Source organism: Callorhinus ursinus, unplaced genomic scaffold (genome assembly GCF_003265705.2).
Source record: "Callorhinus ursinus isolate GAN/ISIS: 27379988/994484 unplaced genomic scaffold, GSC_fseal_2.0 scaffold4, whole genome shotgun sequence".
In the NCBI taxonomy this organism is placed as follows: Eukaryota; Metazoa; Chordata; class Mammalia; order Carnivora; family Otariidae; genus Callorhinus; species Callorhinus ursinus.
This window is the reverse complement of record NW_027397066.1, coordinates 98,779,954-98,806,428: the sequence shown is the minus strand read 5'-3', so window position 1 is coordinate 98,806,428 and position 26,475 is coordinate 98,779,954. Positions and strand designations below refer to the sequence as shown.

The 26,475-nt window shown below is 38.2% G+C and overlaps 1 protein-coding gene across 10 annotated transcripts in view; it reads left to right on the top strand.

Annotated features, from left to right (window-relative positions):
• The window catches only part of PDE5A (phosphodiesterase 5A), a 139,775-nt gene extending 114,324 nt beyond the window's left edge, over window positions 1–25,451 (top strand). For 4 of the 10 annotated variants that reach the window (XM_073892190.1, XM_025874103.2, XM_073892195.1 and 1 more), the window contains 7 exons: window positions 3,664–3,751; window positions 8,238–8,338; window positions 10,236–10,313; window positions 12,346–12,409; window positions 17,812–17,886; window positions 19,301–19,384; window positions 20,932–25,451. In XM_073892190.1, coding sequence (XP_073748291.1) covers window positions 3,664–3,751; window positions 8,238–8,338; window positions 10,236–10,313; window positions 12,346–12,409; window positions 17,812–17,886; window positions 19,301–19,384; window positions 20,932–21,069 — 628 coding nt within the window. In that variant the 3' untranslated portion in view covers window positions 21,070–25,451. The remainder of the gene's footprint in view (window positions 1–3,663; window positions 3,752–8,237; window positions 8,339–10,235; window positions 10,314–12,345; window positions 12,410–17,811; window positions 17,887–19,300; window positions 19,385–20,931) is intronic. The other 6 variants (XR_012378019.1, XR_012378018.1, XR_012378017.1 and 3 more) reach the window with 6 other exon arrangements.
• The last annotated feature ends 1,024 nt before the right edge of the window (window positions 25,452–26,475 follow it).

Sequence of the window (26,475 nt, the reverse complement as noted above, 5' to 3'; positions counted from 1 at the left end):
GAACAATGACAGCATCTCCCTTGCAGTTTGTTTTGCTTTGTTTTGTTTTAACAAGGATTAAGGAGTATAAATAAATGTAAAGGACTTGGAACAGTACCCAGCACAGAGTAAATGCTCTCCAGTTTTTAGCATTTTCTTTCCTTTTTTTTTAAAGATTTTGTTTATTTGAGAGAAAGAGAGTGAGAGAGAGAGCAAGAGTGCACGCGCACAAGCAGGGGGAGGGCCAGAGGCAGAGAGAGAAGCAGGCTCCCTGCTGAGCAAGGAGCCCAACGCGGGACTCGATCCCAGGACCCTAAGATCATGACCCGAGCCAAAGGCAGATGCTTAACCAACTGAGCCACCCAGGCACCTTGGTTTTGGCATTTTCAAAGGGGGATACTATTAAGGACATATAGGAATTCATGATCTTGCTTTGTGCCATGGTGGGACATGGAGCAGGCAGCAGCAAAAATACTGCTTCTAGCAGCACCTAGCAGCTGCGGAACAAAGAAAGGTGTATGTATTGCTGACGGGAAAAGAGACTATCAGTAGGGTCAAGGCTGTCAGAGAACTAGGGTCAGAGGTCAAATGCATCATCAGCTTGAACATCTGTGGCATCTAATGTGATCACGGAGAACACGAAGGTAAAATAACCCCCAGCTGCTCGAATACAGCAGTGATGCTTTGGAGAGAAAGAATTCAGTGGGGTTGACGTGGCTTATGAAGAAGACTAGTTAAGAGATCTGAGCCCAGAGCCATTTGCGTGGGTGAGAAGCAGGATCAAGGACGGTTGTTAAGAGTCTGTAAAAAGGAATCCTAGGGCAGCAAGCATTGTTTTTCTCCCAGAGCTTACATTTTCTATTGATTTCTGAGGCTTTCTATTTCTAGAACGTCATTCTGATTTGGGCACTGGCATCCTGACACCACTCTCAGAGATGGACAGACAACTGCAGGACAAGAGGAAAATGCAGGAGGGTGTCCCATCCGTACTGCTCGCTGACTTCAGTGTGGGCATAAAATTCGATGGCAGTAGTGACCTACACGGGTCCCTCGGACAGGATGTCATAGAAAGAAGCAACACAGCCTTGTGTTTGAAAGAGTAAAAAGCAACGGAATGTAGAATACATTGGTGTCCACGAGTATTTTTGTAAACAGGAAACTTGGGGCATTTATCACCCTTTTATTGATTCATAAATCCATATTTTTAGAACATAAGTAAAGGCAAACACACGTAATTTGCATTCATCTATCCCACAGCCCGAGAAGTTTTTCTAATATGAAACAGTCCTTTCTGCATTGTCTAAAAATGTAAAGTGTGCTCGACATTTTAGGCATATTCGTGTTGCGTCTGCCTAATCGCATTTCTGGGCCAGCTTCTAACTAGGCCGGTGAGGGGCAAAGCACCTTCTAATTGACCCCTGCAGGGAGTCTGTTAAATCGCACAGGAAACTCAACGCTGCATCAGTCCGCTGGAGTCAGAGGTGGGCTGAGGATTTTGATTTTGGAGAATGGAAATGTCCCATATTAAATAAAGATTAAATATAAACTACTTATCACAGCACCTGACATGTTTGAGGCTCTCAGGAAATGGTAATTATTATCATTAGGGAAAACAGATCCTACCAAGCTCAGGAGGTTTACAGTCTAACAAGGTAATAGACATATAAACGGCTAACGACTGGCAGAACAAAATGGACATTAAACTAATATCATATGTCCTTGAATTTCTTGCGTAAATGAAAATAAACAGATACTCTAGAAGTGAAGGGAATGGGGAAGGCTGCAATTGTCATGTTGAAGTTGACCTTAGCATAGCTAGTCCGAATGGTGAGAAAAGGCACTGGCCAAAGTAGAGAATGTAGACTAGAAGGCAGAAGGCAGAGGGAGGCCATCATGCTGTTTGCCCTGGGCCCTCCAGTACTCAGCAGCGCCTCAACTACCCGTGGCGTGGATTAGTACCGTGTACAGTTGATGTGTTCCAAGCCTGCATCTCCAGCCCAGACCCGAGTACAGATATTTATATTAAACACTTGGTGGACCTCGGGCACCTTAAAATCAACAGATCCAACACTCAACTAGACATCTTCTCTCCTTCACCTCCCATCCCTAATCATTCTCTCCCATTTTTCCTCTGTTGGTATAAGACAGGGCATACACTTGGCATGCATACTTTCCCCCCAGGAATATCCCTGCTGGGTCCCCACCTCGGGATTCATTGCCAACTCCTACCTCCTAAATAGTTTTTGAATAACTGCTTCTCGATAGGCGGGATTCCGTCACCCGACTCCGGGCTGTCTCGCACCGACGTTACCAGAACTGGGACTACTATCTTCCCAGCGGTCTCCTAACTAACTTCCAGTAGTCTCCAGTTTTGATTCCAGCAAATTTATCTTTTTTTTTTAAAAAATCTTCTCATTTTACTCCATCCATTGTCTTCCCATTGTCCAATGATAAGCACAGTATCTGGTCCATCATACAACTCACTAAACATGGAAGGAGCAAAGAAGACAGGCAGGAGTTAACTTGGGAAAAGTTACAACAGCACAAAAAAATGGAGGTTTGGGGACCAGCAGTATCAGTGGGAGATTAAACAGGAATAGATGAGATTCCCAATTTTCTTACCTTTATTTCCCTTTTATTGTTTCTGTTTTCCCTTAAGCATCTCTTACTCTACTCAGTTTCTTCCTGTGTTCCATTCCTTTAGTTTGGGGCAGCTTCTCTCTCTTCAAAGTAAAGACGTAAATTATCGATTCATATAGTAGTATAAAGAAATAATAAGTCAACTGTATTAACAAACACTTGTGTTGTACTTTACAATTCGTAAATTTGAGAAACAGAGACTTGCAGGAACTCTAACTTTTTCTTTAAAGAAAAAAATAGTGAAAATGGTGCTTCATATTCACACGTGAAGGGTCATGAGAAGATGAGGCGGAGGACCGTGCTTGTCATGCTTTAGAACTTGATTTGTGACTGCCCTGTTACATATAATGAACTGAGTAGAGTATCCTTCCTTTCACGCAGCCAAATGGTCTCTACCATTTTCCCCAAGTTCAAATTAACAAGCTTGTGGGATATCCTACACTGAAATAACTTGGATTCCACATGGGGCACTTGTTCTGACTCAGCTGTCTGCTTCCTCCCTTCGAAGGGGGATGTGCACCGACTATACCCCTTTTCTGTGCCTTTCAGCACTCGCGCCTGATCAGTCCATCTCAGTCCAGTCTTTTTGAGGATGTAGGCACGTGTGACTACACTCACCTTCAGCCTTATTTCAGAGGAAAGACTGGCTCGACATTTGTTTCGGATTTTAAATTAATTGCAGTTTTGAAATTGAAAAATATAATGGTTACAAGTACTTCAGAGATTTTTTTTCATGTTTAGAGGAATTAGTCCTTTGTCCTCATTCCTTCTACTCTTTTATCAATATTAAAACCAGTGAAATCGTTCATACTTTGAACTGGTACCAGTTACACTGGTATTTGAAAACAACTTGACTCTGTCTTCCCCAGAGATTAACTCACTGTTTTCCTCAGCCAAAGAAGAGAAAATTATTAGTTTGGTTAATTTTGTGCAGTAGCCTCTTTTTTCATTAACTAGCATTAAGAAGACAGGAAAAAAACTGATATGTGGGGGAAATGGGTAATTTTTAAACTGTTTTCCTCTCTTCAACAAAATATTTTTCAGAAGTGAACACCCACTTGCTCAACTCTACTGCCATTCAATCATGGAGCATCATCATTTTGACCAGTGCCTGATGATTCTTAATAGTCCAGTAAGTACCTACTTTATGGTTGTGGGATTTTAAAAGAAAGCTTTATAAATTCAGTTTTATTTTTAAGTTTTGGATTTATTCCCAGCACCATAAATTCTTGAGCATGCTTTATTCCTTTTTGGGTAAGGAAGGCAAAGCCAGAACATTTAAAATCTTCCCAGCCTCGCTTCTCTAGACAACCAAGACTGTCTAAATGTTGCCTGATAAAGGGTATCTGGTTCCTCACCTCTATTTGGTTTTTGCAAACTAGAAACAAACAAAACTAGTATTTTATGGCTCGCAGTTAATTTTCCTTTTTTTCTTGTCAAACGAAGTGGCTTATACAGCTCTTTCAAAGGTTTGCTTTCACAAAACCATGCCTGTTCCTCTTTTTATCGAATCTTCTGGCCACTCACAAACTGTTGCGTTAAGGAATAGAGCTATTCAACAGTTCGGTTAAATGAATATTTATCAGTGTAAAAAAGCATATGATATGCTACGCTAGACAAATTTATGTGAAGGGAAGTAGAATAATGTACACCAAAACGTTAACAAAGGTTGTCTTTGTATAGTTAAATTGTTAATACTTTTTATGTTCTCATTTTGATTTGTTCATTATTCACACTATCTGCTATATGCATGTATTACCTTTATGTAAGAAAAAAGTGAAAGTTGTAACTATTATGTGGAAGAGGCACAATGCATGGTATATAATCTTAAAGCAATTTTACCTCCATCTTTTTATGCTTGCTTGCTGGGACGAGTTTTTCTCTGAGCCCTAAAACAAAACTTGGGAGGCCTATAACTTGTCTGGTCACTCTTCTTTCTTTCATTTTTTTTTTTTTTTTTTAGAGAGAGAGAGAGCACATGCACATGTGGGGGGGGTAGAGGGAGAGAGAATCTTTTTTTTTTGAGATTTTATTTATTTATTTGAGAGAGAGAGAAAGAGAGCAGGGGTATGGGGAGAGGGAGAAGCAGACTCCCCACCGAGCACGGAGCCCGATGTGGGGCTCGATCCTGAGACTCCAGCATCATGACCTGAGCCAAAGGCAGATACTACCCAACTGAGTCACCCAGGCGTCCCAGGGAGAGAGAATCTTAAGCAGACTCCATGTCTAGCGCTAGCCCAATGCAGGGCTTGATCCCATGACCCCGAGTTCGTTACCTGAGCCAAAATCAAGAGTCGGACACTCAACAGACTGAACGACCCAGGCACCCCATTTTCTGGTCATTCTTTTTAAGTAAAAGCCTTCTAATTACCTTAAGTCCCAAAATATAGTATACAGGTCTCAATTTAGAAACCAAAATGTCCAGTCCTGTGTAATAGTCCAGATTCTGGACTTGGTTTAAAGTTTCAGGTTCTCCCCTTTCTGCTCTGGTTGGCTTCTTTCATCCCTACCTTGTGTTTTTTCTAACTCCTTCCTCATTCCTAAACCCCCATGTAGTTTCCTACCCTTCCGGACTTGGAGAGTAGGAAGGGGAAGTGGGTAAGAAAACAGGCAAGAACATTCTCAACAGACTGGTGCTGTTAGGAGTGTCTCACTCTTTGGGCCTGGTAGGTGTTTAAACCAAATTATTTTCTTGTGGGTAAGTTCATGATCCCTCCCAAGCTCCCTCATTGTGGGGTTTTTCTACCAGATGTTTCTTTAATGTGAATGATCATCTCTGTCTGCTTTATTTATGGCTCCTTCCTCAGCTCCTGAAAATCGGATTGCTCACTTTGAGCTCCTTGCTGCTAAGGTACTTTAGCCTTCTTTGAGGTCCTCTTGAAAAGGACAGGGCAGAAATCAACCCCACGCCTCCAAAACTCAGAGAATGCAAGTAGTAACCTCTCCTTTGCTGCCAAAGTCAGAGTGGCTAGTTAGCCTGGGTCTTGCCTTTTAGATTTTCCAGACAGATATTAGACACGAGACCACTGTGGCCCCTCCCACCCCCCTACACTACAGGAGACACATGTAGGGACTTCATGTTCCTCTCTTACTTGAGATGACAGGGAACAGGATCTCACCTCTCCCTAAACATCTCAGTGTGGGGTGAGGGGTTGAGAGTTATACAACCAGGCGCGCCTGGGTGGCTCAGCCGTTGAGCGTCTGCCTGCGGCTCAGGTCATGATCCCAGTCGAGCCTCGCATGGGTCTCCCTGCTCAGCGGGAAGCCTGCTTCTCCCTCTCCTGCTCGCCCTGCTTGTGTTCCTGCTTTCACTATCTCTCTCTGTCAAATAAATAAATAATAATCTTTTTATAAAAAAGAGTTATACAACCAGTTCAGTAACCTCATTCAGTAACCTCAGTATAAATTCTCATACAGATTGCTAAAGCATGTGATTGTTTAATATGAATTAGTTCATGTGTGCTTGGTGCTTGAATGACATTAGCATAAGTGTACAATTGTATTTCCTACACACATTCTCGGGTAAGGTACCAAAATTATGGGAGTTGAATTTTGACCTTCAGCAAGAGAAAAAAATCCCTCCCCTTGGCTTTTGCTCACACACCCTTTCTGTCCTATTGCAAGAATGTGGAAAATGGTCACTTGCACCTGAGGTGTGCTCCCTTGCTTTGGACTGCTCGCTCTAGGGTCCGAGGAGGTTGCTCTTCCCTCGGTGCCCGCCTAAGCAGCCCCGCCGTCTCAGTGATCCAGTCCCATCCGCGTTGTCTCTGGGCCCCCACAAACCAGCATTTCCACTCCCTTGTTTTGTGTGTCTTGACTATTCTCGAAGGGCCTCCAGACTGGCCAGCCTGAACTGTCCAGGTTACCTCCAGATGCACGAATCTTCAGTCTGCTTTACGCTCTGGTTATAAAGTTGCACGGGTTCTGTGTAATCTGCCCCAACACTATTTGCCCTACAAACCATGTTATTTTTAGTGTGTAGTGTTTCAGAATGGAGACTTTCCAGGAATTATATATTGTGTGGTAGTAGAAACATCTGTACTTTCCTTGGGATTTGCTATCTCTGTGCCTCATTTAAAAATACAGGGGCGCCTGGGTGGCTCAGTCTTTAAGCGTCTGCCTTCGGCTCAGGTCCTGGGATCGAGCCCCGCATCGGGCTCCCTGCTTCTTCCCCTGCTTGTGTTCCCTCTCTCGCTGTGTCTCTGTCAAATAAATAAATAAAATCTTTAAAAAAAATTTTTAAAGTAAATAAAAATAAAAATATAAAACTTTCATTTTAATATCCTGTTCAGTTTCAAAGAAAGAAAACGTGCTAACCTTTTTCTAAAGCATATTTAACAATATCCCTATCAGAGGTAGCCATGTTATTAAATAACAGCTTACTAAGTAACATGTCATTACTTAACTCACAAGAAATTTGGTTGTATATATATATAGCTGGCCTCCAAGTATAAGACCATGTATATATTCTGTCTTTGTAAGCACCAAAACATAAGAATTTACAGTCTTATGTTTTTGGAAGGGAAAATAAAAATATAACCCCAAAAGATAATTCCTTTTCCATTTGAAATTGTTTTATGTTAAATAAAAGTAAAAAGGGAGTTATTTTCTAAATAGTTTTCTTTCTGGCCTAGAATCTAAAATGATTTCATAGTTAAAAACAATGTGTATGGTTACCATCACAGATTCATTAATTAGATACACACCACAATGTTGGCATCTAGTTACCCTCGAACCAGTATTTTGGCCCTGGCCTCCGGCACTCAGCAGTTTCCCTGTCTTCAGAACAAATCCTTTGCCTCCAGGTCTCATTCCTACATCTCTGGGTTTTTTTCTTGGACCTGAGATTTAGGAAGCACATCTGACTTAATTTACAGATACTGTTTTGAGGATATTCTGAGTACCCAAGGAATGTTTTCTGTAGTTCAAGATGAGAGAACCACTATGCTTTAAATTACAGCCAAGAAATTTTAAAAAATGCTTATATAGCAAAAATTTTCCATTATTTACAGCTGGATTAGCCACCTTTGAGACATTTCAACCCATGTTTGCTTTTGACCTGTACCCATCCATATTGGCGTGTTCCTAAAGAATAAACACTGTTCTTGGTATTAAGTTAAATTATATAAATTTTCACCAAAAAAAATGTTATTGGATTTATTACAAAAACCATAGAGAACTGATTTCTTTAATAATCAATTATTTAAAGATTTCACTACTCCATTCTTCATGTCCACTAATATGGCTTTGATTTTTCAAAGCTTTCTCTTGCTGTTATATTATAGCAGTTCACCTTCCCAAAGGACAAAGATATATAGTTATTAGATTTTTAGGCCTGGACTAAGACCCAAGGGGTATTAGATTTGGAAAAACATGCATGTGTAGGCAGATGCACCATTATGAAGCTGTCTTTCCTTATCAGACAATGTGGTGGGGGTGGGAGCATGGAAGGCAAACATCCTTTCATGGCATTTACTCTAAGGAGGCAGGTGTCCTCTGTATTCATGAGTTCGGAACACTAGGCGTATGTTTAAGATATGTCACTCTATCTTCAGATTTTGTTCTTGTCAGCAGCTTCTCCAGGTGGAGTGCTAATGATGGTTTTCTTTTTTATAAAGGGCAATCAGATCCTCAGTGGCCTCTCCATTGAAGAATATAAGACCACATTGAAAATGATCAAGCAAGCTATTTTAGCTACAGACCTAGCACTGTACATTAAGTAAGTTTTAAGTAATATTCTGAGATAAATAGGTCTTGGAAGTGTTTGCATTGTTCCAAACTTTTAAAATGCATGTTGGGAAATTTTTAGATTATAAAGACAAATGTCCTGGCAAGTCAAATGTCTTGTTTTTCAAACTATGGAATGGTTTCTTAGAGGAAACCAGGAAAGTCTCCTCCTTTGACTTACCACTTAATGCTAGAAGTTACAGAATACAGAGTTATTTGTGCTGTTGATCTACTGCTATGTCTCTGAAGCTATGTACAAAGTAAATTACCATCCCACGGTCATTGCAAGCTAGGTTGTGCAACCTAAAGTTTATATAGCCTGTTTGCTTTTCCTCCTTTCCTTCACTCCCCCAGCTTCTGACCATTTTACAGTTCTTTATACTGTAATCTAAGCCTAGGTGGGCAAGAAAAGGAGCTAAGTGCCAGAGAAGTAAATCTTGTTTCTTTTTATTTGATTCTGGCAGAAGAGTATTAATGTAGAACTTTAATTAGTGAAGTTACCGACTCAAAAATTAAAGTGTGCATTAGAGTAGTATTTGCCATGCGTGTATGCATTCACTTATAATTAAACTGCCTTTCTAGAAGTGAGAAAAGCCTTAGCTGCCTTTGGGCAGGTATTGGTTTCCCACAAGCAGACCAAGATCTTTGCTGCACATGTAGGAGTGAGGAGAGTCTGGTGGTCACCCTCATGGGATTTCCGTGAAGCCCAACCCTCTCTCCCTCTGCACAGAGACTCACATCCATGGCTTTAACCACTCTGATGAGAAGTAAAAACAAACAAAGAGACACACATCACATTCCAGACCTCCACTATTGTACATCTGAAAGTAACCACATCTAAAAGGGTCTCCATCGTTGGGTTTTGGAGCACTTTAATCAGGGTAAAAGAAAATACAGCAAACTTCAGTCAATGTCAAATGATTGCAGAATTAAGATTATCAGATTACCAAGACTTTAAAAATATCTGTAACCACAAAGACTTCCCAGCCTTTCCAGGCCACATGGGTCTCACCTCTGAACCCTTATGAAAAACCTATTTTTCAGTTTTGGTACTCAAATCACGTACAGTCAGTTTTGTTATATAAGTTTTTCTTATGTTTGTTTTGTGTTTCCGACTAGATTTTAAACATTGTCCAAAGGACTTACGCCTTATAACTTCCCAAGATGCTTAACGGTGCTGGGCACATAGAGTGAATATCAGTGGACACTTTACTTGGTCTTTGCTTCAGAAGGCTTTCGCCAATTTATACTGACATAGAGTAATTGTTATGAACATTTTTCTACCCTATACCCTAACGTGTAAGATAAATGAAATTAAAATGAAGCCATGTAGATCTGATTATGCCATACACTTAAAATTTCTTAAGTCATTCTTGGCATCAGGTTTTTAACTTGTATTGTTTCATTTTCTTTTAAAATCATGTTTAAGAATTGAAATTACCAACTGAGGGGAGGGGGGTGGGAGGATGGGTTAGCCCGGTGATGGGTATTAAGGAGGGCACGTTCTGCATGGAGCACCGGGTGTTACACACAAACAATGAATCATGGAGCACTACATCAAAAACTAATGATGTAATGTATGGTGATTAACATAACAAAATAATAATAAAAAGAATTGAAATTACCATTATTTCTGATCCATAGTTAAATAATAATTTAAAAATAATTTAAATTTAAAAATATTCCGTTTTACCCAGAGAAAATGATGGAAGGGAAGAAAGTGAGATATTTTTAGTTTTTTAAATGATGATTTCTGTATTGGATTCTAAGATGGGAAAAAACCGTTAGAGATTTTTTTCCAAAAAAATTTGCTCTGAGTCTTTGTCAACCAAAGAAATAAGAGCCTGGGGCCTCATCATAACTACCAAATATTTTTCTTTATTTTCAAGGAGACGAGGAGAATTTTTTGAACTTATAAGAAAAAATCAATTCAACTTGGAAGATCCTCATCAAAAAGAGTTGTTTTTGTAAGTAGGTTTATTGTCCTTAAAGCTGAAGTTTTGCTACCCAATTAATTTTATCACTATCAGATTTTATTGCAATTATTTGTTACAATGGGATGATCTTAGAGGCTGTTAGAATTCTCTAAAGTGTTGTATAAAGGGCTGAATCTGAATATTTGTTTGAAAAGAAATGCATTTGCCAATGCAAGTGAATAAATCACTCCTTTGTCCTAGAAGGACCTTTAAAATGTGGTGGAATATCAATACAAAGCTATAAGGTTCCCTTGCTCATATTCCCAATTCTTTGGAATGGAATAGCTGAAAATAGCATCCCAAAGATTGTGGGAACAAGAAGGTGGTTGTGAAGTGTTTACTTCTCTTGAGTGATGGCAGAGTAGCCCAGTCAGAACGTCAAACTTTCCATTTTCCTCCCCTGTACACCTGTCCCCTTCCTTCTAGCTGCAGATACCATCCCTTTGCTGTTAGTATTCCTGCCTTTGCCATGGCAAGAACTGGATCCATAACAAAGAACAAGCGGTCAATCATAATGAAAAGAATGACTCAGAACACCAAGGAGAGTGCTATTATAATTTTGAAATCAACATTTCTTTAAATGGATTGATATTACTTAGCATTCAAACGAAGATGCAAATTTTAAAGAAACAACACACAAATGCTCCGCTGTTCTGTTCTGCGTAATCATGCTTGACTTCGTAGCCTCAAAATGTTTTTCATAACAGTGCCTTAGAATAGTACAGATGTGTAGGGGTGCCCGGCTGGCTCAGTCCGTAGAGCACGCCTCTTGATCTCGGCGTTATAAGTTCAAGCCCCACGTTGGGTGTAGAGATTACTTAAAAATAAAAATTAAAAAAAAAAAGAAAGAAAAGAAAAGTATAGACATGCTACTGTAGTTAGTGAACAGTTTATCCCAATAACAGAAAAGAAATCCAGCCGCAGTTCCGAGTCTGCGCCCGTCCCCGCCGCTCAGTCCTACCCGAGGACCACTTGCCGAGAAGCCCTCACAGCTCTAGAGCTCAGTGCCACCAGACGCGCTCATTTCTCAGATTTTAGTGAAGCTCATAGTCTTCTTTGGGGCAGGCAGTTTATACTAGCAAGCACTGAAATCCTTCATGACAGTGGGTTTACACAGTGATTAAAAATATCTCTGGTGCACTCACTTCTCCAAGAGAGTTGGTGGAAAGAGGTCAAATAGCAGCAGAAAACCACTTTCTTTTTGCCTCACATACTTAAGGAGAACGTGCGCTTAGGTTGGGTTTCCCTGCAGGGACGAGGGATCCATTCCTTCACTGCAAGTGTTTCTGTATTACAGTGATGGCCTTTCTGCCTGTTCCTTCAAACAAAATTATTACAAACAGGCATCTGGCGCCAACATGGGAAACACTGTGCTAAGTAGAGAACCATTGTCATATGATAGTTCTGCTAGTGAGTTCTAGAGCACCTTGTCATCGACGCCAGAGTCCAGCCTGGTTTTCACTTCCCTCGACAACAGAAAGACGAAATTTGTCCTCTCATTTCCCTCTTTCTCTGGCAGACACTGTTTGTAAGTCGGAGCTTTTCACATAGAAGTCACTACGTGTGCGGAGTTCAGCATTGGGTTGAGCCACCATAATTCTTGCTCTCCTAGGACTTCCATCAGTAGGATATCTGATGCTATCCTTTAATGGCTAATTATTAGTAATCAGTGTGTTTTCATCTTACTATCACTGGGAATGGGATACCAGGGTGAAAAAATATAGTAACAGCAGGCAAGATTTTGCCCAGAGGTTAGTGATTTCTCTCCCCGTGCCAATCTGGAGCTAAATGAAGTGTTAGGGCAAATTCCAGTAGTTCAATGGGCAACCAAGACGGTGACACTGCTATCACTGAATCAGCCACGCTTCCAAAGAAATTGTTTCTGTTTCTTTAGTCTTTATAAGCTGCTGTCTTCATAGTTTAGGGGGCTTTAATTTAACCTTTTTACCAGTAACTATTTACTGAGAGTATATATTTGCGTAAAAAGTAAATCGTAGCCTTGGGCTTCTTCTTCCCTTAACAGAGCGATGCTGATGACAGCTTGTGATCTCTCTGCCATTACCAAACCCTGGCCTATTCAACAACGGGTATGTGGCTTGCTGACAGTAAAAGCAGGGATTAAAAAGTCAAAGGAAGAAAAGTCTGTATTCTAAAGTTGGCTTCAGAAGTATTTGTGGAACTTTTTATCTAATTTTTAAGTGGTATTAAAAGCAGATAATTGGACATAAACAGGTTTTCTTTTTTAGAAGATTCCTTAGCATTTACTAAGATCTGTAAGATATATTAAGAGAGCATCTATATTAACACAGCAAAAACCTAGCTGTTGATAATCTTTAATTCCAGTACTTCTGGCTCACTTAGGAATGTTTTTAGCACATAACCTTAAATAACCTTGAAAAATAGAAGCAGCAAATTATTTTTCTTTTTATGATTTTTCTTTATGGTTAGCCTACCAGGCTATACCTCAGCTCTAAGAAGGCATTAATGAGTAGAACTTAAACATTTCCTGGGGCTTATAAATATAGGAAATGTTGATATAAGGTGTCAGGAAGGATGTGATCAGGGCCTGTGGCTGGAAGGCTAGAAATATATCTTTCTCTCTAAATAAGTAACTGCCGTAAAACATTTTGCCGAGGCAGTAAAAGGCCCTCAGCTCAGAAAAGGGATGGCTGTACATACAATGATGTGTATATTGTGTTTTTGCTTTTTGAGACTGCATTTTGAATCCTAAATGCACTCCCCAGGACTATTGACAGTCTGCTGCTGGTCAGGGCCTGGCACTGCATAGTCACGGAGCCCAGTGACAGGTTCATCCCACGAAACACACATACTGGAAAAACAAGATCAGAAATGTACCCTCCACGTGCCAAAGCTGTACCGTGCTGTAAGCATTCAGGAAAGGTGGTCTTCACACACTGTCCTGCTCTGTAATAAATGGGACTATCTGCCCATTTCCAAAGAGGGAAGAGGATGGTAGAGGGAAGAATTGGTCTTTTCATTTACCCTTTCTTCTTAATCAGATCCCAGAAAAGTAGAGCCATGAGGTTGGGGGCCCAGACATTAAAAAACACAATACTTAAATTATATAATTTAATAGTTATAGAATTAAAATAGTTCTATAATTAAAAGGTAGAGCCATGAGGTTGGGGGTCCAGACATTAAAAAACACAATACTTAAATTATATAATTTAATAGTTATAGAATTAAAATAGTTCGGTATCAGTGACAGACCAGTGGAACAAAATTCAGCATTGGGAATTGCATAGAACATTTAGTATATAATAAAGATAACATTTCAAATAACTGGGGGAAAAGAGGGACTTTTTATGAAATAATTTTAGGGTGACTTTCCCATCTTCCATAACCAGATGGCTAAAGACAATATTGGATGTACTTTGCACACTTGATTTCCAAATGGAGCATAGAGTTCAAAGTAGAGAATTAAACCATAGAAGTACTAAATAAAAACATCTATGGATTCTTCTATAACTTAGGAGTAAGAAAACTTTCCTAACTGTGCCTCAACATGCAAAAACAATGGAAAAGACTGATAAATTTGATTACATAAAAATGAAAAAATAAAGCAAACTTTGAATAGCAAAAGACACTATAAGCAAAGTAGAAGTCAATGAGAAACTGGTAAAAAATATTTGCAACTTATGGGCTCCTGGGTGGCTCAGTCGTTAAGCATCCGCCTTCGGCTCAAGTCATGGTCCCAGGGTCCTGGGATCGAGTCCCACATCGGGCTCCCTGCTTGGCAGGAAGCCTGCTTCTCCCTCTCCCACTCCCCCTGCTTGTGTTCCCTCTCTCGCTGTGTCTCTCTGTGTCAAATACATAAATAAATAATCTAAAAAAAATTTGCAAATTATTTGATAGTTAATACACCTAATATTAAAGAACTTGTAAAAAATAGAGAAGAAAAAGAACACTACAGAAAAATGGGCCAAAATTTTGAACAAAAAGTTGATGGAATGTAAATGGCTCTTACTCATTTGCAGAGGTGCTCAGAACCTCATTCAGAAGAAAAACTGCAAATAAAACTTGACTGACACAAAAAAGCTTGTATAGAATCTCATAACAGCTGTATTCCTAATATAGTAGTATTATCTGTGGTGGACATGTTCCAAGACCCCCAGTGGATGCCTGAAACCACAGATAGGACTAAACCCTATATATATATATATGTATATATATATATATACACTATGTTTTTTCATATATATACATAACTATGATAAAGCTTATAAATTATAAATTATAATTTTAAATTATAAATTAAATTACAAATTATAATTTATAAATTAGGCACCATAAGAGGTTAACAATAACTAATAATAAAATAGAACAATTATAACAATATACTATAATAAAAGTTATATGACAGAGGGGTCTCTCTCTCTCCCTCTCTCTCTTCTTATATGGCACTCTCCTTCTTCTTGTGATGATGGGAGATGATAAAGTTGAGAGTAGTGAGGTGGATGATATAGGCATTGTGATGAGGTGTTAGGCTGCTGTTGACTTTCTGACCATACATCAGATGGAGGATCATCTGCTTCTGGACCGTGGTTAACCCCAGGTAACTGAAACCATGGAAAACAAAACTGTGGATAAGGGAGATTACTATAGTCAGGACTAAAACAACCCAAACATCTATCAGTAGGAGGATAGCTAAACATGTTGTAGTATATTCCTTACACAGTAGAGTACTGCTCAACAATAAAAAGAAACTCACCACTGATAGACGCAACAACACAGATGAGTCTCATAAACACTGTACAGAGCAAAAAAAGCCAGACACAAAAGAATACGTCCTGTGATTCCATTTATATGAAGTTCTAGACTAGGCAAAACGAATCTCTGGTGAAAGAAATAAAATAGTGATTGTGAGAGGAGGGAGGAAAGAAGGAGCAGGAACTGACTGAGCAGGGTCACAGGGGTGATAGAAGAATTCTCTGTCTTGGAATGGGATATTTGTTGCATGGTTATATGCATTTGTCAATACAGTGAACTCATGATCTGTGCGATTCACAGAATGTAAATTCTACTTCATTAAAAAAAAAAACCACTGAGGTACCGTTTCCTGTCAAGTTGGCAAAATTCAAAGGTTTTATGATATATCTGTTGGGGAGGTTGAGGGAAAACAAGGAATGCAAAATACTGTAACTCTTTGGAAGTTTATTAATACATATATTCATGTACCATTGATTCTAGGAATTTTATCCCAAAGATATGCTGGAAAGAATATAAGAATATATTTACACAAGACTATTCACTTTAGTACTATTTGTAATGGCAAAGACCATAAGTAACCCAAATGCTCATCAGTAGGGTGCTAATTGAATAACTTATAGTACATTCACACAATGAGTTCTATGCAGCTGTAAAAAGAAATGAGAATTATCTGTATACTACCATGGAGTGATTACAAGAATGTATTTTTAAGTGAAAAAAGCAAGGTAGAGGAGAAAAGTATATTGTACTCTACCATTTATTTAAGAAGAGGGTAAAATATGAATATATGTACATATTTGCTTCATATTTTAAAAACCCAGGATTAACCACAAAAAAGTTAATGATTCCCTATAAGGGAAGGAGGAAATAGGACTTAGGGAACAGAAGTAGAAGCTAGAGTTGCTGCGTGTACTAGTTTTGTAGATTTAACTTTGGAACCATGTAAATCGTTTTTAAAATTATAAAATTGAATTTTAAATATCCCTAAGCCTTGAAAGTAAAATGAAACAAACCTGATTTTGGTTGCAAAACCATACTGAAAGGAACTATTTCATTCCAAGTGACATTAAAACAATAATTTGACCATGTATCTCTAGTGGGGATGTACCCTAAAAACAAAAAGGAATTACCAACAAAAGGCTTTAAAACTGTTTTCTGTAATCTTATTATTAGTGGTAATTTGTCCTAGATAATCACTGTTTTAGATGATGGGGGATAAAAGCAAATAAAAAAAAATTGCATTGGTATTGTTGAGAGCCAGGATCATCAGCGTAAGCAGAAAGATAAAGGTGAATAAGGTTGGGCAGAAATGTTGTAGTCCTGAATTTGAATTGAAATGTTGTATGAACTTCTGTTGTGTCCTAGCTCCATCCTCTAATAAAAGGGCTTAAAAATAATGACCAACCTGGTAGTCATGAACAAACCTCATGCCCATATTGAGGTTTCTAAGTACCTCAATTTAAAGGAACAAGGGCTCCAAAAAGAAACAGCTGATAGCAGTTTTAAAGCAGGACATGTATAAATGAGCCTAGAACATCTTATTGGATGGGAAAGCAGGGGAAGTTATCAAAGACTGGTGGCGTTTTGTCAAAAGAACAGCAAAGCCAACTTATTAAGTTCCCACTGGCAAAATGGGACAATCTGAGTATCAATAAGGATCGAAATACATTAAATATGTTTAAATTTAAAAGTTCAAAGTAATAAAGCCTGCTTCTCCCTCTCCCACTCCCCCTGCTTGTGTTCCCCCCTCCCTGTGTCTCTCTCTGTCAAATAAATAAAATCTTTAAAAAATAATAATAATAATAATAATAAAACAAAACCTTCCCTGGTCATCCTTGATAGTTACTTGGGAACCAAGTTTTTTTTTTTTCAAATGGTAATTAAAGTGGAGAAAATCAAGCATTTCTCCTGCTTTTCTTGTATGAATTGTGCTTTAGGGTAACTAAATAATTGATGAGGGGAACTTTCTTTTTATTGTATTTCAACTAATAAAAGAGAAAGGAATGATTGCTTTGAATATCACCTTTTTGCAGCCCCTGAACTAGTGGATCTAGACAAAGATCATTCATGGTGTCTAATATCACCAAAAGAGAGGCAGCCAGGCATTATATGCCTCTTGATGGAAGTACACAGCACTGCCTATGAAGCAGTCAAAAAAAAAAAAATTATCTAATCAAGCCTCTAGATCTTATTAGCAGCGTGTGGAAATACAGGGCACAGAGGAACATTAAATGACATCATGGGAATGCAATCAGCAAAATCCAGATAGTGGGGAACTGCAGGATAAACAACCCAGCTTATTTAACAACAACAACAAAAATTATAAGGAAAAGTTTTGAAAAAAGGAGGACCATGTAGATTAAAATAAATTTAAAAGGCGTATTAATCAATCACCATGTATGCCCCTATACTGATACTATGTTTTCACAGCACCTGGAATAACAGGTGCTTAACAAATAGCTCATTGATATGCATACAGAAGGGCACGCACTACCTTTTCCCCACTGATTGCTGAAGTTGAAATAATATGTTGCTTTTTTCTGCCTAATTACAGGTTATAAACTCTAGGCTTGGTGATTAGGCATATATTTAAAAGCAAATAAAATAATAATTTCTATTACTCATTATTGTTTTATTATCATTTTACTGATGTGGTTGAAAGCTAGCTTTGATAGATTTTACTATCTTTATTTAAAGTCTCTATATTACAGAGTTGTGTGCTTTTAATTGCCAAAACTTAATCGGTTATTTATTTCAGATAGCAGAACTTGTAGCGACTGAATTTTTTGACCAGGGAGACAGAGAGAGAAAAGAACTCAACATAGAGCCTGCTGTAAGTATGAGCCCTTATTGGTAGGAATTACTCAAATACACTTGTTCAGGGTAGACTTCTTACACTTTCTGTGGGATCTTAGGAACACAATTTCTTTTCATTTTAGTTTTTAAAACATTTTTCTTATTAAAAGAGTTATACGTATTTATTACAGAAAACATAAGCAAATAAAAGAAGACAAAAAAGACTCCTTAGGTTATCATATTGTACCTACTTTTTTGTAATTTGTTTTTTCTATTTAAATATCGTAAGCTATTTTCGTTCTAAGAGAGGCTCTTATGTGTATTATTTATAATGATCACATGAAATAGACGGAGCCATAGTTTACCTACTTCCTTTGGTGTCATGTCTGCAATGTTCACTAGGACCAGTAGCACTTCGATGAACATCCGTGTTGCTAATGTTTCTGTGGCAGTTTTCATTATCTTGTTAGGGCAAATTCCTGGAATTGCTCTGTTGAAGGGCACAGATTTTTAAAGGTTTTTGATACATACTGCCTTTTTTACATAGCGTGTGGATCTCATAGACAAGAAAAAGATTCTTAAACCGCTTCTGGCTTTTTTGGAATGAGTTTTTCCTGAAAATGAAGCATAGAGTCTTTCTTTTTTTCCAATTCAAATGGACATTTATTGAGCCCATATTAAATGGGACATGGTCATGACCGCCCCTCTGTGTACAGTTCCATCCACTCCGCTCTTTAGCCTCAGCTGGGGACATGCTGTGTCTCACTAGTCTTTCACAATTACTCCTCGTCCTCTAATGTAATGGTAGGCTCATTCAGAGGCTCAGAATCTTCTTAGAAAGTGGTGGGTAGCAGAGTGATGATCACGGCTAATGGGGAATTTCCTTCGTTTTAAGCAAGCACAGAGACAGACTCATTGCTTCCCATGGGGTGCTGGGATCCTCTGGTGCTCCAGCCATGACCTCCTGGAAATAAGCAGAGTGACATCTGCATAATCATCACTCAGAAATCTCTCTTCGAGAATTTAATTGTAATCAGCTGTGGCCTCAGTGGCTTCTTCCACAAAGCTGAGGGTGTTCAATTCCCCATCAATAGACAGTTCAAAGCTGTGTGTTCTCCAAATATACGTCAGTGGTTGACTCTAGGTCAGTGGTTGACTGTAGGTCAGCGGTCGACTTCTAGATTAGTGATCAATTCCAGGGGTAGTGTGGGAAAAGTCAGCCAGGATGAAAAAGGCAGAGAGGATCAGGGCCTCCCTGAGCCTGGTGCTGGCAGGGAGTGCAGGAGACTCGTGGAGGAAGGAGACAGATACGCAAGTGTCTGGCCTTCCTCAGCTAACCCAGTGATTCATGTTTTTGGAGCCAACTTGCATTGTGTTCTTTGAGTAAATGCAGATCTGTGTGTGTGTGTGTGTGTGTGTGTGTGTATCTGTTTCTGTGTTTGTATTTTCAGGATCTAATGAACAGGGAGAAGAAAAACAAAATCCCAAGTATGCAAGTTGGGTTCATAGATGCCATCTGCTTGCAACTATATGAGGTATTTATATGGAAACACTCAGACTTGCTAAACTTAGACTGTGTTATGAATTAAAACCTCCAGTAAATTGAAGCAATTAACACTAGGCTTTTTTTTTTTCTGAACATTCTGTTTGCATTGAATAAAGAACACATTTTATATTTGATTTTTCTCAAAAACTTTTAATTCATCAGTGTAGAACTGTCTGTTGAGTGCCTACTCTGTGCTAGACTCTAGCAAACTGATGTAGGAATACTAAAAAGAATTATATGTCAGTGTTACCTTCAGGAGGGATAGTGTGCATAATCTATGTCAGCATATTCTTTTAAGGTTAGGCCTAAGTAAAGAAAAAAACTACCCAACTTTTTCTCATTGTATAGTGTCGCTTTAATATTGTTAAAATTTTTATGAGGATATAAAGGAGATAGCTGGACAAATATTACAAGTTCCCATTTCCTTACACCTGCTGGCTTGGGATTTTTATTTTTTAGGTAAAGATATTCTCCCTAATACATCCAGTTTGCTAGTTTAGATGCTTATTCCCAAGTACAGAAAGTAGACACTATCCTTGTTTCTAAAGTTTAAATAGGAAACTACCTTTTTAAGTTTTAATTATTTGGGAAAACCATATTTATCATAGAGTTATCATAGAATGTCAAGACACCAAAGAAACCCTGGAATCTTCTAATCCAGGCATTTCACAATTCAGTGACTTTTTCTCCCCCTACATTTCATATGTATACATGGATTTACTTGTTAAATTCTATGTAATATTGATACATACTTTTACTTTTACTTTTTCTCATTGTAGAAAACTCAGAGAATTATAATACCACTACTCAGACAACTACTGCTAATATATTAGTGTATATGCTTTATGAAATTTTTGCATTTTTTTCACTTAGCAAATTTGCTTTTTGTAATTCATAATACATCCTAATGTATATTTTTCCATGTCATATGTGTTTCTGCGATATTTTTAAAAGCTGCGAAGTAGTAACATAGTATACCTAACCCTGTTGTTGGGTATTTAAAGTTATTTTCAGGGTTTCTCTATTACAAAGAAACCTGCAGTGAACATTTTTGTATCTAAATATGGGCGGCACTCTAATTGGTAAGTAATAATACCTTGCAGAATTATAAATTAATCTTTATTATGATCTTGGATACAATCTACTTAAGTGCATTGTGTAAAACTATTTTATAGAAAAACACAAAAACTAAGCAGGTCCTGATGCAGTCACACTTCCGTCTGTACTACCAAAGAGCAAAATGTATTGTCTCCCTGCAAAGTGGGTTCTATACAGATCTGTCTCTATCATAGCTCCATAAGGTTCCTTCGGAATGTATGTGTGTGCTCTGTCTCTCAGCACATACTCCTTGTCTGTACCGATTAAGAGAATTCAATCATAAATGGTCTGCATATTTGTTCACAGAGCTTTTGAAAACCCCAACAGTGGCCCTGCTGGTGAAGTGAGTGTGAGATTGGGGCTCTTGGGGATGGGCCCGGCGAGAGGGTTTATTTCCTGGACGCCTTCTAGTTGTTTGCTTTCTTTTTCTTTCTTTAGGCCCTGACCCACGTATCAGAGGACTGTTTCCCTTTGCTGGATGGCTGCAGAAAGAACAGGCAAAAATGGCAGGCTCTCGCAGAACAGCAGGAGAAAACACTAATTAACGGAGAGAGCGGCCAGGCCAAGCGGAACTGAGCGGCCCGTTCACGCCGCGTTCAAGTTTACAGATGGCACATTCAGCAGTATGTCTAGTTTTGCTATACACTGTATGGATTTAGTGTATACTTTGCCACTGCTGTATTTTTATTTTTGCACAACTTTTAAGAGCACAGCATGACATGTTTTTAGGAGACTATTACATATTTTCTGTATATTTGTTTTATGCCACTGATCTGAGATTATCAATGACACCCACTCACTCTTAGCACATGGATAAGAGCTCTGTTTGTGATATTTTGTGTACTGCAGAGTGCAAGTTAAATTCTTGCTCTGAGGTGGTTTTTTTGTTGTTTTATTTCGGGGGAGTTTGGGGGCTTTTGTTTTTTGTTTTTTTGCTTGGGGGTTTTAAATAATTGTTTTTGTGTTTTCTGAATTACCAATCCTTTAAAGAATGTTTGGAATCTTTTCATTCTCAAAAATAGTCTAGGAGCAAATTGAATGTATTCCAGGATTTTTAAAACCTTCATAGGATAGAGAGAAGGGCTAGCCTAGTGGATTTTAAGGGGATAGGATAATATTTGTCAACAATGTATTACCTTCACAGAAAAAGTGAAAACTCTGAAACAAATGGCAAGTACTGTAAGGCAGTATTGTAAAGAAAAGGTATTGTTTAATTGATTTGCTGTTTTTGTTAGTGAGCACAAAGGGGAGAACTCTTTCATTTCAGTACATACGTCTATCCAAAGACTACCCATAAAATCATTGCAATCTATCCTGTCTGATGGAAAGCAGGGGAAACCTTAGGAGAAGACACTGATTTCACGGACTTCATGGTCATGGACTTTACTGAGGGATGGGTGTGATCCAGAAATGGAATGGCCATATCTGTCTGTCAGTGAAGAGAAACATTCTGTTGGTAGATTCTTCTGAGAGTCAGTGTTTTGAATATTGAACTTCCTTTTTAAAATAACTTCCTTCTCGTTTTTCTTACAAACCATAGTTTATAAGTGAACAGTTTAAGTCTCGACAGAAAACAGAATAAAAGTGATAATTGGAGCATTGACCTGAGGTGAGATATGACTGCAGATAAAAGGTAAAATGAATCATTATTTTTCTTTGTCAAAGGAAGTATAGAGAATACTTTTAATTGTATAAACAGCAAAGGGCTATCCTTGATATTGGGGTCAAAAATTCAATTGAGGGAGCAGGAAGGTAAGAAAGTTTAGGCCTGAATAAAACTTAAGAGTGTTGAGTTTGCATCTGAGAAACTGCCATATTTCAATTTATAGGACTAGTCAACTCAGAATCACAGAAATTGGGGGGTGTGCACTAAATGCTGACCCTGAGCTTAGAGTTGTTGATACTTCTCATAGCTTTTAGCACATTTAGCACAATGTTAACATTGTCTTAGATTTGAGCCCATTTGAGTGGATTCCCACTGATCATGTGTACCCTAAATACACATTTATTCATTATTGGAGAAACAGATACTGAATCGACCAACTGGTTCAGGAAAGGAAAATCTGTTGCAAACATGTGGAAATGTTTGGACTCAGGGAAAGTAGGAAGAGAGGTATTTGTCTGATTTGTTAACCACCAAAAAAAGCTTCTGAGTTTCAATCACTAAATTGGCTAGAAAATCTCTTGGGGACATGGTGCAGCATCCTCAAAGAACTTTCACTAAACATATTGTTTCCCATTCATATTCTTTTTTCTCTAAACTGCCTAAAATTCAACATATTCATTACATTTTTAAAATTCTGAGTGTGAATCTTACATAATGTGATTTTATTCTTACCATTCAGGTAAAAAAAAAAAGCAAAACAAATTGTATTGTCATCACTTTATAGTGGTAAAGGCTAGTCTAGGAAGTTACCAACTGTTTGTTGTTATATGTGTAATTGTTGTAATACTTGTATTTTCAGGATGTTACTCGATTTTTATTTGATGTCATATAGGTGAGATCTATAAATTTGCCTCTTGGTGGCACTGGTGTGTAATTACACAGGCTGTCACTAAAATAACATATCTATATACTGGTATACACCTATGCATGCATACATAATTCCTTAGTATAGAAAAATTGTTTCAAGAATAGCAGTCTTTAGTAACCTTATTATCATACACCTTGTGATTTAGCAGTTATGCTAAAATCTGTAATCATATACTTTAGTAGTTTGTTTAGACCCATCTAATATGTCACTGAGATATATGGAGGTTTTGTATGTGTGTCATTTTAACAAGCAAGAAGATCCAAGTAGATTAGAAATTGTTTGGTTTACCTTTAGATAATGGTTTATTTTACTTTTCTAGTTTAACAATTAAAAGATGTTGGGTAGCACCATGCCTATTCTATTATTGCAAGTTTTAGTTCTTATAGAAGAAGAGTACTTCTTTAAGACCAGTTAGTTGGTTCAAATAATTTTTACTTTTTAGGAAAATCATTCCATACATAGATTATCTGGTACATGGGCACAAATCAAAGCTTTTGTTCTTACGTGAATATTATTTTTCAGTATCTTCCCAAGTTGGAAAAAGTATATTTATAGTCCTTCCTCCCCTGCTCTATATTTATACTACCCCATAACTAGTAAGAAGTTGTTCTTTTTCTAGATTAAAGTTGTTATAGCTGAATGACATACCATTTCATTTCCATTTTCAGCCCAAAAAGTGCCCACTATTTTACTAAGCTGTTAAAAGATGTCTATAAAATTGCCTGGCCTTATATTTTTCACAGGATTGGCCCTCGCCAATTGCAGTCCTGTGTGAACTTGTGGGGGTCACTTAACCTCTGTGTGCTTGAACAAGTGTTACTAGAGGAATTATGTTTGGGCAAAGCCTCTGTCTTCACGGAGGATGTCACAGAAGGCAGCAGACCACTGTCAGAAGTGGGATATTGGGCTACAGAGCACCGTATCTAATCCCACCTGTGTTCAAAGGTGAAAAAACACAATACAGGTATTTGGTTTCTCATGCAGATCACTAGTGAGTATGAGATTTTGAGTACCTTGCCTCAAGGTACAAACTCTGGAGAGTGATATTGTCACCACTGATTTCTTAATCATGAAGAATAGTTTCCTTAGATAAGAGTACTGAGATTAGGAAGTGTATGAAAATATACTGGGTATCTTGGGTTCTGGGAGGAAACTGGTCACAGATCTGTTCTTGCCTAGCGGTAAAGTGCCTTTATTTTCAGCGTAGAGCACAAATGTTAGACCTACTCCAATTTGATTTTCAATTTTTCTGTGTTTTTCACCAGATTTTACTCCTAACACCTGATAGGCCATCACAAGCTGTGCTGTTGTTTTGTTTTGTTTTGTTTACGAGTGATTTTAAGATGAGAAGAGGAAAAGGTGAAATTGCTGTCCTCCCCTGTGAATGACTGTAGTTGAAATCAGGTGGTATAATTGAATTGCTCAGTATCAGACATGCAACAGTCTGCCGTTACATTGAGTCCCTGAGAAACATCAGGCACTGTGCTCCGCCATGGAGACAGAGCAGTGACCTCAAGGAGCCCACCGTCTGCAAAAAGGGCTAGATGAAAGACTTACCAGCTTCTGATCCTGCCAATTGAACCTGAAAATATAGGGTACCTTATATCACTTGCATTGTTATCTATAACATACATATTATATACAGTTTTCCAAGGACCTTCTTCCCCCCCCCCCCAGGACCTTCTTTACCTGGAACTTACTAAGAATCCGTCCATAAATATCCTGTCTTCTTACAAGTATGCATCATTTACCCTGTTGATAGCTTAAAGAACACCTTATGTAAGAAGTCATGTATTCTACTATATAGAGTTTTTTTTTTCCATATGCTAGCCAGGTAGAGATTACTCAGAGTTCTTTTAGATTGTTAAATTGTACACAGTTTTGGACCCCTTCTGCTCCCCTACAGGGAGCAAGGAAGAAAGTATTAAAGCTCACTTCACCCTTCCATATGTTTCTCAAAAGCCTGTGTAAACATGTCTTAATAAATGTCATTGAAAGCAGTGTAAATAGTTGAAAATATAAATTTCTATTACAGTTTAAGAAAATAAAACCTTATGAATCATCACTAGCCACTGTTAATATCTATTTGTATTCTTATACCTTTTTCAATATATTTGAACAAATATATAGTTTCTGGCACTATTTTTGTACTAGGATAAAGGAGTTACTATGTATATTATGTTTAGCTTTTAAGTCCTTTTAAATAATTGTGAATGTTGATTTCTTGTCTTCTCCCCCACAATGAGAACCATTTCCGATCACTCTTCTATGATGAAATCACTTTAGAGGAACACCTCCCCACCTATGATGCCCATAAAATCAGGAGATGGTCAGGGTGGTCTTCTGTTGTGCAAACTCTTCACCTGTCAGCCGTTTACTCATTTTGCTATGCTTTGTAAAAATAAAAAGAAGAATGAACAAGTAGATATGAGTGTTGTGTGATTATTAGGGGAATTTTAGGCAGGGAGAATGAGCCTAATGGCTTGAGAGACTTTAGGCAAGCTAACCTGTGGTCATATTAGCTGAAAAAATGTGATTTAATCAAATCCTTTCCTTAACCAAGACTCCTCTCAGTAATAGTCTTCTTTGTATTAACATCCTTTGCTCCCAATCTGAGGGCAACATTTTCACATCTTTTTCACTTCAAGTTCCTAACAGCTCCATGGAGGGTGATTATTACCAGCCTCCTGTTGCAGGAGGAGCTAAGGCGGAGGAGGTGCATACTTGCCAAAGGGCATGAGCTGGATTCGAGCCCAGATGTGTCTAGTTTCAAAGCAGGTATTTATTCCATTAAGTTATCTTTTTGAATTTTAATTGTAAAAGGCCTCAATTCCATTCTTAGTGGACCAGATGGGCTATCTAGAAGCATTAGAAGTAAAATTTCCCTGACCCGGCAGGTCTGGTTTTGTTTGGGTTTTTACTGTTAACATTCCGGAGTTCATCTGATGATAGCTAATGTCAGGCCTTCACAGAACCCGATACCACCGTGCTTCAGAGCTGCTAATGTAGAGGCGTGGAGGTATAACTAAATGCAGAATTTTTGATTCATCACTTAGTTTTACCACTAGAGAAGCCCTCGTCACGAGAGACAGAATATCTGGGCTATGCCTAATTCACAAAACTAAAAAGCTCATGTAAAATAATAGTTTAGATTTCCTGTCCAGTAGGGGGCGCCAGAGTTCCTGATTATTTAAAGTAGTAATCCCTTACCGGGTACAATGAATAAAACTGCTTTTCAAAAAATTTTTACTAACTAAAGAAAAGCAAAATGGAAATAATAGAGAATTAATTCTTGCTTATTGTTCTTTGATCAGTGATCATGTCATCAAGATGTTCTCCAAATAATAACTGATCGTCTGAAGTCTCTGACTGATACTCAATATTTCATCCATGGAGACATCACCCCTTTTTGTAGAAAAAGGAAGCGTTTGACAACTCTCTTGAATTC